Genomic DNA, 12,192 nt, shown 5'->3' on the forward strand with positions numbered 1-12,192 from the left:
GTGGGTCGTCTATTCGATGTGACGCGTGAGACTCGTCTGGTTTCACTCAGATCCAGATGATGATCAACGGGTGGAAGCTTCAGGGACCGAGGTGCTTCCTCCATAAGCTAACATGAAGTCATGTGACCATGGTGCTTCCTCCATAAGCTAACATGAAGTCATGTGACCATGGTGCTTCCTCCATAAGCTAACATGAAGTCATGTGACCATGGTGCTTCCTCCATAAGCTAACATGAAGTCATGTGACCATGGTGCTTCCTCCATAAGCTAACATGAAGTCATGTGACCATGGTGCTTCCTCCATAAGCTAACATGAAGTCATGTGACCGTGGTGCTTCCTCCATAAGCTAACATGAAGTCATGTGACCATGGTGCTTCCTCCATAAGCTAACATGAAGTCATGTGACCATGGTGCTTCCTCCATAAGCTAACATGAAGTCATGTGACCGTGGTGTGTGTGAGGTCATGCATCCTTAGAACTTCCCCTTCTCCTCATCAACACTAAGTGACTGTGTTCTTGTTCAGACGGGACCCCCAGAGCCCCATTAGAGGCGGACTCCACCCCCCCGGGTCGACTCTTCAGGTGGGAGGAAATACAATCGTTCAGTAGTTCTGGTTTGTTCAGATCTGCTTCTGATGCTGCGTGACGTGAGGACCCCCCCCCCCCCCAGCATTACCTCACGAGGGATCAGGTTTTCATGAGCTCAGGGTCGCACACTGAGGACACACAAAGGACTTGCAAAGGGAACCCCCCCCCACGCCCCCCCTGCAGACATGTGAATGAGCTTCAAAAGGAAGGTGGACCTGGTCTGTGAGATCAGACCTCCACTTCAACAATAATAAGAGACATCACCCAAGCAACAAATTAAACATGAAGTATTTCAGGTTGTTATTTAAGAGGAGACAGCTGGTTGGAGACTCTGGTTTGTTCATCTCACAGAGACTGGAAGAACGTCCAGAAACACCTCAGTGATGGCTCCTCAGGGGGAAGTGGGACAGACTGTTCCTTCTTCTACGTCACCGCCATTCTTTCTCCATCTTCTCCTCATCATCGGCTGAGGGACAGAGGGACAGAGGGACGGAGGGACAGAGGGAAGGAGGGACAGAGGGACGGAGGGACAGAGGGACAGAGGGACGGAGGGACGGAGGGACAGAGGGACGGAGGGACAGAGGGACAGAGGGACGGAGGGACAGAGGGACAGAGGGACAGAGGGACGGAGGGACGGAGGGACGGAGGGACAGAGGGACGGAGGGACAGAGGGACAGAGGGACAGAGGGACAGAGGGACGGAGGAACAGAGGGACAGAGGGACGGAGGGACAGATGGACAGAGGGACAGAGGGACAGAGGGACAGAGGGACAGAGGGACGGAGGGACAGATGGACAGAGGGACAGAGGGACAGAGGGACAGAGGGACGGAGGGACAGATGGACAGAGGGACAGAGGGACAGGCCTGAGCAGCAGGACACGACCTCTGAAATACAGAAAGACGCTGATCAAAACATTCCGAAGGACGAAAACCGACAAAATTACACTAAAAGAAGATAAAATACTACACAGATGAAAATATATAATGAGAGAATAATTACACAAAACAGATGGAATTATGAAATAACAAATATTCATTAAAAGGGCGTCTACTTCTACTTCTACTGGGACGGCGTGTGGAGGCCTGTGAAACTACTGAGAGAGAAACCAGTCGAAACGCTTATTTATCTCATTAAGCTCATTTATCTTTGAGTCACAATTTAAATGCTTACATTTAACATAAAATAAACATATTTGGAGAGAAGGCAGCTGAGTATAAAGCGTTCACTCCTTCATACAGTGAACATTTAAAGTTAATTAATCGTCTCCGGTTCAGACTCAACATGTGACATTTAATGATGATTTTAAAGGTCATTTTGTGTATTTTTGAAACATACACGTTGTTAGTTGATTAATAATCTTTTTTTTTTAAATCACTCTTTTAATCCACAAAATAGCTGAAAACCATTATCCATCAATGTTATATATGTTATAATGTTATATTTTCCATTTGGTGGCTTTCTGGAGCTTTGAGTAGATCTTAATGTTCTTAATGACTCTTCTCTTCCTCCCTCCGTGTCCCACATCTCATTGAATCCTAAATAACCGTTAAACATTTACACAGTTTGATAGAAAACACCTCGTTGTGCCTCCTGTCGTTAAGAGAGAAGCGTCAGCTGGTAGAAACATCAGCGCTGACCTCAGCATCTGGATGCTGGATGGGGGGGGGGGGGGGGGGCATTTATTGGGGCCACATGGCTGCAGCGCTCTGAAGCCCCTCTGTGAGGTCAGAAGAAGCTCACACCTGCAGCACATTAACACAATGTCAAATAACCAGTTTAAGAATTTAGAATAAAAAAAGGTTTCTAAAAGGAAACACACATTAAAAACAAAGAGGCCCAAAGTAGAAGAACTGCGTTACATCCCATGAACATAAAACCCACCCAAGTCCTCATGAAGGTTCATCGAGGTGTAACATCTCCTCAGGTGGATGCTCCTCTGACCTCCTGCCTGAGACACACACACACACACACACACACACACACACACACACACACACACACACACACACACCTTACATCTGTCTGGGAGAACACGTGTGTGGATCTTTTCTCTGGTTTCACATAAATGTCATCCAGGTCATTTCACATGTTTATTATGTGTGAAGGTGTGTGTGTGTGTGTGTGTGTGTGTGTGTGTGTGTGTGTGTGTGTAGCATGAGATCAAAAGTCTGCAGGGAGGCATAACGACTTGTAAAGAGACAAAAAACAGGTCTGTCCAGTCTGACTTGTCACTTCCCAGAGTTCACCTGTCAATCAAATGCTGTGGGGGCGGGACCACGGCTGTGACTGAAATATCTCAACAACTACTGGACGAACTGCTGTGAAACATTCATGATCCCCAGAGGATGATCCTACTGATCGGGAGCATTGGACTGCTCCTCTAGCGCCACCATGAGGTCAAGGTTCATGTGAGAAGCCTTTGAAGCCTCAGAGTAACCCGTCGACCAGATTGACAACAGGAAGTTGCTCACAGCGACTAACTCAGCGAGATGCTTCTCTCCGTTCAATGTGTCGATGCACAGCTTCTTCAGGAGGACGTAGTCTCCGTCTGCAGAGCTACGTCACGTTCTTCTTCTTCTCCTCTCTTCAGCAGCTTGTTGGAGGAAGGATGGTGGTCAGCCATGTTGGTTCCTCTGGAAGGTGAAACCCGTCAGATGCCTCCACCCTCACGTCTCTTAGATCAATAAGCTAGTGCTGATCGGTTATTGATTCCTGACATTAACGTGTGTGTGTGTGTGTGTGTTACAGCTTAATCAATGACTTCAACAAACTGCAGAGCCGACGTTAGTTTATTACGACTTTGTAGTAGAAAAGATGCATTTACATATTTAAACAACACAAAGCGTGCCGTGTGTATTCATACACAGGCGTTACCGTAGTTACTGCATGCTGTCACTCTCAGATGTGACTTCATGTCAGTAAACAAATGTTAACCTCAAACACTCAAACAGAAAAATCCTTAAATGATTTGCTGCTTTTCCTTCTGGAGACATTTCAAATAACAAATTCCTAATAATAAGCATTATTTTAAACAGGAAGTAAGAACAGACCAAACACAAACATGATCTTTAGTAAGTCAGACACTGACAGATGTGCTTCAACATCTGCTTCCCAACATTCATGCACATGAATAAAGAACAAAGTTATATTCAATCATCTTTTCATCCAGTAGAAATATTGACTTATTTTATTATTCATTCACCAAACTTGTTTTCTGTTTTTCACATTTTGTTCCATTGAAATTTGGACATTTTAAGAAACAGGAAGTGTTAAAAGTTAGAAATGATCTAAACTACATTTTACAAGTAAAGAAAAGACGGCGCCTTAATGAATAAAAGCTGAAACTTAATGAAAGTTGATTCTGTACAATAAAAAAAGTATGTTTCATAAATATATTTAAAATATAGAAGTCCAAACCACCGAGTCTCTTTATTGTATCGACTTTAATTATTTTTTTTATTTTTTTGTCAAAAGATTTTAAAAAAAGAAATAAAAAAAGTTGACAAAAACAAAGAAAAGTATCTACAGAGGAACAGTGATATTTACAAGTTTTAAATAACAAACATTCAAAATGAAAACTTCATTTTAATAAAAGCAGGGAACAGGAAGTGGAATCTGATGCTGCCTGATGCTACGCTAACATGTAGCATAGTGTACAGGAATCAATAATAAGGAATATTTCTTTGACATTAGTTCTTTACTCTGTTTTAAATGTTTTAATTTATATTAATTATTATTATCATCATCATCATCATTATTATTAGTTATTTTTTTAATCTGATCAATCAATCCATCCATGTATTGATCTGACTGTATTTACACATATATACACACGCACAGCTGACATTAAGTTCCTGCTCCACGCAGCAGTCGACTAACAACACAAACGTAAACAGGAAGTGACCCGATCCCACGTAGGAGGTTCACTGCTGATCAGAAGGCTGAGCACCTCCACGCTGTGATGTCACTTCCTGTCCCCCGCGCTTCCCTCAGCACTAAACAACTAAAAAACGCAGTTTGGATCCTCAAGTGCGTATTCCCGTACATCAGAACATTAAGGGTGGTGTTTAGCACAATGACGGCCGATTGCCTTATTGATCGTGATCAAATGCTCCACAGGTGTGTGTGTTACCTCCCTCCTCAGACCCCCTCTGATTGGCTGATCAAATACTCTGCGGTCCGTCGGCGGGCGGGTAGCGGTTGCCTGGGAGACGAGTGGTGGTGGTGGTGGCGCCCCCGCAGTGAGGTGTGGTTGCCGTGGTGGTGGGGGGACGAGGGGGGGGGCGGTGGCGGGTCGCGGAGGGAAGGCGGGACGGCGGAGGACTTGATGGGGACGATGCGGGTGTCCATGACCTCGCAGTCGACCTGCATCATCATCTCGTAGCCCCGAGAGGAGTTGTAGAGGCTCTCTGGGGGGGGGGGGGGGGGGGGGCAAGGTCACATGACAGAGATGGTTTAGTGGATCATTTTACGTTTTTTCTATCCAAACAAATCTCAAAATAACCTGAAATGTGTTGTGATCCTTTAACGATTACGGCTTTGTCACTTTGGATGAAACACTACATGTCCCATGATCCTCTGCTGCTCTTTGTTGCTATGCAGGTCAGAGGTCATTTCTTTCAACTGGACCTTATATTTTAACAACCTCTGCATGACTCACCGTTGACGGACATGGCCGGCATCACCAGCGACATCTTGGGCCGGCTGGTCTTGTTGTGGCTGATGGCCGGCAGCAGCAGGTGATCCTGCAGGGGTCAAAGGTCAAAGTACAGGGGTCATGGAAAAAGCTGCCTCTAGATCAACAGCAGCCCAGTATGTCAGGAGTGAAGAGCGGCACATTGACGCATCGCCATGGAGACGACTTCCAATCAAAACCATCGTTTTGCATATTTGATGGTTTCAGCCGTTTTAAAAGCATCACGTGCCGTTTTTTAGTTTTCAGCCGTGACAGATTAAAGCCTCATGTGGGATCAATGAGTGTGATCGGTACCCGTCTGAAGGACACCACGTAGAAGGTGTCTTCTCTGCGGTCGATGGCGTCCATGAAGTCGCTGTAGGTGAGCTGAGGACCAGGAAGCACCTGCAGCTGACTGCAGACAGGAACAAGGTCGTTACTTCAAAATAAAACACCTCAAAACAGAGAAGATTTACACATCATCAGATGTATTAAATCACTCAAACTGTGCGAGCAGGTTTTCATCTTTAATAAAATACTAAAGTATCAGTCATTGAGTTCTCAGCTGCTTCACATTGCGTCTGTTTATAAATTAAATAAATACTTCTTAGTTACACTAAGCTTTCCATTTCTCTTGAACTGAGGATCTGAGGTTTCCATGGAAACCAAAGAACATCTGGTCTCATTAAGCTGAGGAGGGGAACCTTTCTATGGAGCGGTGGGTCTGAATCGGCAGATATCTTGAGAAGTTGGTCTTCCTCAGCTGGGCTTTCTGCAAAGATGAAACCAGACAGAAGAACAATTCACATAAAGTGAACATCATGAATCACAGACATGTTCTAGATGGAGAAGGAGTTCTACTGAACCTGGGCGATCTTGGCTTTCTTTGGAGCTTTGGGTTTCCCTCCAGACTTCTTCCTGTCGATCTGATGCCGTTGAACCCAGCCCCTCAGCTCGTCTGCCAGCCTGAAGAACCAGAAGAACCAGAGGAGCACAGAGGAACCAGAGGAGCACAGAGGAACCAGAGGGAAGACAGAACAGAGAGAGAAAAAGTAATGACTGAGTTGATTTTTTAAGGGCTTCCTTGGTCACATGGAGTGGGCTGAATGAGAAAGAAGAAGAGCAGGAGGAGGTGAAGATGGACCAGAGGAGGACCAACAGCAACGTGTGACTCACCTGAGGGACTCGGAGCGGTTGAACTGTCTGCAGTCTGAAGAGCTGAAGTAACGGTCGATGTCCTGAAGCACCAGATCCTTCATGTCACTGAACACGTCGCTGAGGTTCCTACACACACACACACACACACACACACACGTTCATGTGTGTCTCCAGTGTTTGAGTGTGTGTGTGTGTGTGTGTTTGTGTGTGTGTGTGTGTGTCTCTACATCGGTGTACTGATGGGAGTGTACATTCTTTAAGGCTTGATCTGATTGGCTAAAGGAAACATGAACTAAGACGTCGCAGTGATTCACCTGAATTGAAAGGCCTCTGCAACCTCGTCCCCTCCGTCCTCCTCTGTCTCCGTCTCCGCCCTGTCCTCCACTCTGCTGGGAGGCGGAGCCACCGCCTCCTGCCGTAGTCGTTGTTGTTGTTGTTGTTGTTGTTGTTGTTCGATATCCAGCAGGCGGCGCCCCGTGTACGTCACCACGCCGTCCTGCAGGCCCGACAGCTTCCTGTCCGAGATGCTGCCGGAGAGAAGACGGCAGAGAGCTCAGAGACACTGACTGGATGCTTATGAACGTGAAAAACGTGACATCCTGGTTCCTAAAGCAGCAGAAGTTCTCTGTACCTGACAGGTCCGAAGCTGAAGGTCATGAAGAGCAGGACGGCCATCACACACACGGCTCTCCTGTTGCTCGCTGAGTCGCCGCCCTGAAGGAACGAAGATCATCTCAATGAACCAATAAACACAACTTGTGAGGAAGGGAAGGACAGGTTTCTGTTTGTGTGCGGCCGCTGTTGTTGTTGCTGTTGTTGTTGTTCCTAAAGACAGATCCTGAGCTTTTCTCATTCAACGTCTCTGATACTATTTAATCATCTGAATGATGCAATAAAAACACAGAAAAGCTCTTCGCCCCAAAGTGGCAACATGAGAGCAACAAACAGTAAGCGTTGCCATCGGCAACCATTGAAAGGAATTGGAAACCACGTTGTGGCCTCGAGGGGCAAATTGGGGTCAACAACGTTGTGACATCAGGGAGCGTAAAATAAAGCAAACGAAAGTTCCTTCAACTGGTGAGAAGCTGATGAACAACAGGAAGGAAGCATCAGGAACATGAAGCTCTGAAGGACTGAGTGATCAGAGGACCTTCTGGTGTTCCTTCATGAGATGCTATTTGGTGAAGTCCAATACATTTCCAATGATTGACTTTTTTACCAGAATTCTTCCAGCACGTTTCATTAACAGGACTTTCACCTTTGGAGATGTTCTTTGAAATGAATGTGCTCACTGTATCCTCTGATGATGATGATGATGATGATGATGATGATTAAAAGAAGGATCTTTCTAATGTTGTTTTCTACTTTTTGCTTTGTTTTTGTCCATGACGGCTAATGTTAGGCTAAGCTAAGCTAATCTAGCATGACAGTGATGAGGAGGAGCAGCTGTTGCTACTTCACACGTTAAGTGAGAAGGAGACAGAGGATGAAGGAGATGAAGAGTCACCCCCTCCTCTCCCTCCTCCCCCCCCCCCCCCTCACCTCTTTGCCAGCCAGTCTCTCCCTCAGCGCCTGGTTCTCCCGGCGCAGACGCTCGTTCTCCTGCTGGGCGTCCCGGAGCTGGGACTCCAGGTTCTGCAGGTACTCCTTCTTCTTCTTCCTCGACTGGCAGGCCGACTCCCGGTTCTTTATCATCCGCTGCTGCCTCTTCATCACCTTCATCTGCACCAAGAGGAGCAGGTAAATAAAATGAACAACAGAATATTTATTGTAGAGCTCCAGCTCATGTGACCTTCCCTCAGTCTCACTCACATCGATGTCGTTGGAGTTGTTGCCGGGCAACGCCGCCGTCGCCGGGACGATGGGCTTGCTGGCGGGCGGCGCCGTGGGGCTGGAGCAGTGCTGGGGGATGCTGGGAGAGACGGGCTCCATTTTCACGATGGGCGGAGCCGAGCCGAGACAGACGGACGGGGACAGCACGACTAATATGTGAGGGGGGGGGGGAGACATCAGTGCTCTGACTGACCAACCATCAGAGCTCAAGTACTCCAGGGATCACTCACCGGGTCGGTTCTGGTCCATGGGGGGCAGGCCCTGCAGGATGAGGGTCTTGGCCGGGGGGGGGGCCTGCGGGAGGGGGAGGGCGGCCACGCACACGGGCCTGGGCTGGATGGGGGGCTTGGTGCTCAGGATGGAGCTGGCCTTCAGCACTGCAGGAGACACAGAGACAACGTCCTCACGAACAGGAACACGACTCGGACGTGGAGGAGGTCACCGAGCCGCCGTCGCCACGGTAACCCACCGGCCTGCGCCTGGAGCGCGCCCACCACCGCCGGCACCTGGGTCGCTAACCGCGGGGGAGGCACGGCCGACGTTGCCACGGTGATCTCCAGGGAGCCCAGAGGAGGGGAGAGCACGTCCCCGTACATGTAGGGGGGGGTCGGGGGGTTCTCCCCTTTGATGGTGACCTGGAGTCCAAACATGTTCAAATACACAGTCTGAGGACAAATGAATGATCTCAAACACTGGTAGATTTAATAGTTTAATAACACACTTTACATTCAGTACGAGGTTTCAAACACAACAAGAGTCAATGTAAAGTACCACAAACTCAACTACACACTTTACACACACACACACACACACCTGGGGGTCGGGTGACAACGAGGAGCAGTCTGACCCGAGGGAGGAAGCAGGAGAAGGAGGCTCGGCTTTAACCTGGAACACTGGACACACACATGAACAAACACATGGACCAGTAAAACACACAAACTATACACGTGTGTGTGTGTGTGTGTGTGTGTGCGTCATTGAACAGAAGAGAAGCAGGAGAACTGACACATTTCCACCGGTAGCGGCTGAGTGATGGTCATCTCACTCTCGATTCCAGGAGTTTCTCCTTCAGGGAAAACAAAGACAAAATCTTCAAGACAAGCGGTCGAGGTTTTAAAAAGCTTCACATTAATAATTAGATTCTTATTGCAACAATTCATTAAGTTACGTCCCTACCTGTGAGAAGGTTGTCGTCGAGGTGTTGCCATGGCGACGTGGGGTTGTCAGGATCGAGGGTGAGCACGAGGTCATTGTCGAACTGAGGGAGAAGTCAGGTGGAGTTGAGTAAAATCCAGTTGTTCATGTTTTTCATCAAATAGATATTAGAGATTGATTATGAGCAGCATAACTTCAACTACAAGCACAGCAGGGAGCATGATGTAACCTTTAGAAAGTGACTTGGTGGCTGGTATCTGTTTAAAAAAAATCATTCAGTGATCTAATCTGTGACTAAAATCATTTATATGGAGTTTCTTAGAGTGTGTGTGTGTGTGTGTGTGAGTGTGTGCGTGTGTGTGTGTGTGTGTGTGCGTGTGTGTGTCTCAGAAGCCTCCTTCTTCTGTCTCCGTACCGGCGGCTCGTGTTTCAGCCCGCGGGCGACCTCCTCTCCCTCCTCCATGCTCTCACACTGGTACAGGCAGGCATCTGAGGAGCCGACCGAACACACCACAATCAGAGGTCTTACACCACACAGACATGAGACAGTTAATACGACATTGGAGTTATTAATAACTAAGGGATAAACCAGTCTGTGCACAGCCAGAATAATATAGATGTATAGAACTAATCTTCTCCAAGTGATCATCACCATCATTATGCCTCACTTATTAGTGATAAAAAAAACAATAAACTTCTTATTCATACTACTGTACATATACAGATTTACATGTCATTATGTATTTTTATTGAATGTCGTATGCTATACACACACACACAAATCTTTGGTTTTGATATGTATATTTATCGTTCCTGTGTAATACCTGGTAGATCTGCGGCTGTAGTACAATAAATGAGTATAAAGTGTACTTATACACAGTTTATACTGCTGTGAACAGTGTATTTAAGCTCTAATATGTACTTCTACTTGGATGCTACGGTGTACGTCTCATAGACATTCATGTACACCAGGTACATTACTACTACAAGGAGCAGTAAACAGGCCAAAAGTACACGGTTTACTTCATCAATACACCACCTCCTACACCTGTTCCACAGCTCGTGTCAACACCGCAGAAGAAGAGACGTGTGAGCTTTTACAGGCGTGACGTCACGCGTCCACCCGAGAGATAAACTGACACATCCGGGTATTCTGACCGAGGAAGCGTACACACAAACGCACACATTCGCACACTGCAACCGCGTGCACAATTCACCGGTTATGTGATAATAAGACGTGAGGACTGAACCGCAGATGTTAAAGGAGACTTAAACGTTTAAACGAGTCAGCTGCGTTGCGATGGGCAACCGTGCCCGCTAACGTTAGCTTAGCAGCGTGCAAAACACGCGTTAGTGCACCGTTAGGACGACTCGAAGACGTGAACGTACCCCAGTCTTCGCTCGTCAGGAGGTTATCAGCGAAGAAACGACTGTCCAGGTCAGATAGGAGGTCCGTACTCATAGCCACAAAGGCGAGGGGTAGTGGGGGGGGGGGGGCTGCAGTCAGATAGCGACGCGATTACAAACACTGGAACAATATGGCGGCTGTATTTATCATTAAGGATCCCGGGGGGCAGTAGCCGTGAATAGCATTTGTCGGTCCAGTTAAAGTGTGTTTCCCGCGTCAGTGAGATGATTTATTTTGATCAGTTTGCACCTCCCGAGGATCTGTCGGCTCTCCCCGTCGCCTCGCATATGACAAACAAGGAAACGCACTTCCAGAGAATCACCGCCCCACTCTGGAACAGAACAGCCAATCAGAGCGGAGGAAGGGTGTGATTGACTAATCGAAGGACCAGTAAGAGTGGAGTGACGGACAAACGTATTGTCGATAGCGCTGAAGAGAAAGACATTTTAAAGGTGATTCGGTCCAATCACAAAAGGGTGGTTTGATAGACAGGAGCAACGCACCAATAACCGTGCAGGAATTCCGGCGTCCCTCTGATGAAGTGACATGCGCACTAGCAAATTACGGTTCATTACTGTAAATCAACAGTTTTCGCTATTGACTGTTTTTGACTGTGGACGTAATGATTAATTGAGTCAGGTAACGCAAGAAAAACATTGATGACACATTGACACTGATTGGCATATGAGTGCATTTTCCTTAATTTTAATTAAAAAAATAGATTTTATCTAAATTAACCGCCACTTTGTTGAGGCCTGCGATAGGATTCTGTTTCTTTGAATAAAAACCTTTTAATCTGCTATTTCAGTGTGTTAAATAAAAAATATCTCTGAAACAATCCAAAAAGTGAGATGGTGAATTTTAGTTGTTCCAAATGGCAACAGATTTGCACAACTTAATTAATGACACAAAGGACTCCATTATTTGCACTACTTGAACAGTCTTAAAATATTTCATAATTAAACAGAAGCAAACATCTGTTTACATTTCTTCAAGTTATTTCCAGACCAAACCAAATGTGAAGTATTTTGTTTCATCAAACCTGTGGATCAGTGGGGACACACTTTATATAAACAAAGTCACTTCAACCAATCAAACTTCCTATATTTACATTAACTAATTAAGAGTGTTCCAAAAATCTAATAATGAATGTTCAACAGTCACATTTAAATGAACCAATATGGGGAATTAAAGACAAAAAATGCCCAATAAATCGTGCTGCAGCCTACACTCTGCTTTCTGTTCATGACTTAAAGAATCCATCATGGTGTTGAGATGAAGAGACGGATTGATCTGTGAGGAGCAGGTGGAGATCGAAGCAGAACTAAAGGAGGGGGAATATTTCATCAACTCCCCTACAGTGGCATGAACATG

General features: G+C 46.4%; 1 protein-coding gene across 1 annotated transcript; it reads right to left on the reverse strand.

The window, feature by feature from the left end:
• Nucleotides 1-3,360: 3,360 nt before the first annotated feature.
• Nucleotides 3,361-11,231, reverse strand: atf6b (activating transcription factor 6 beta). The gene is given in 18 exon segments (XM_037473762.2): nucleotides 3,361-4,860; nucleotides 4,862-4,998; nucleotides 5,250-5,334; nucleotides 5,580-5,679; nucleotides 5,969-6,036; nucleotides 6,131-6,230; nucleotides 6,441-6,548; nucleotides 6,737-6,949; nucleotides 7,054-7,136; nucleotides 7,965-8,144; nucleotides 8,235-8,404; nucleotides 8,486-8,632; nucleotides 8,725-8,890; nucleotides 9,069-9,148; nucleotides 9,262-9,321; nucleotides 9,432-9,513; nucleotides 9,826-9,899; nucleotides 10,800-11,231. Coding segments are annotated over 18 exon segments (2,034 nt in total). The 5' UTR covers nucleotides 10,873-11,231; the 3' UTR covers nucleotides 3,361-4,752.
• Between the last annotated feature and the right edge of the window lie 961 nt (nucleotides 11,232-12,192).

This window comes from Pungitius pungitius, chromosome 17 (genome assembly GCF_949316345.1).
Source record: "Pungitius pungitius chromosome 17, fPunPun2.1, whole genome shotgun sequence".
Taxonomy (NCBI): domain Eukaryota; kingdom Metazoa; phylum Chordata; class Actinopteri; order Perciformes; family Gasterosteidae; genus Pungitius; species Pungitius pungitius.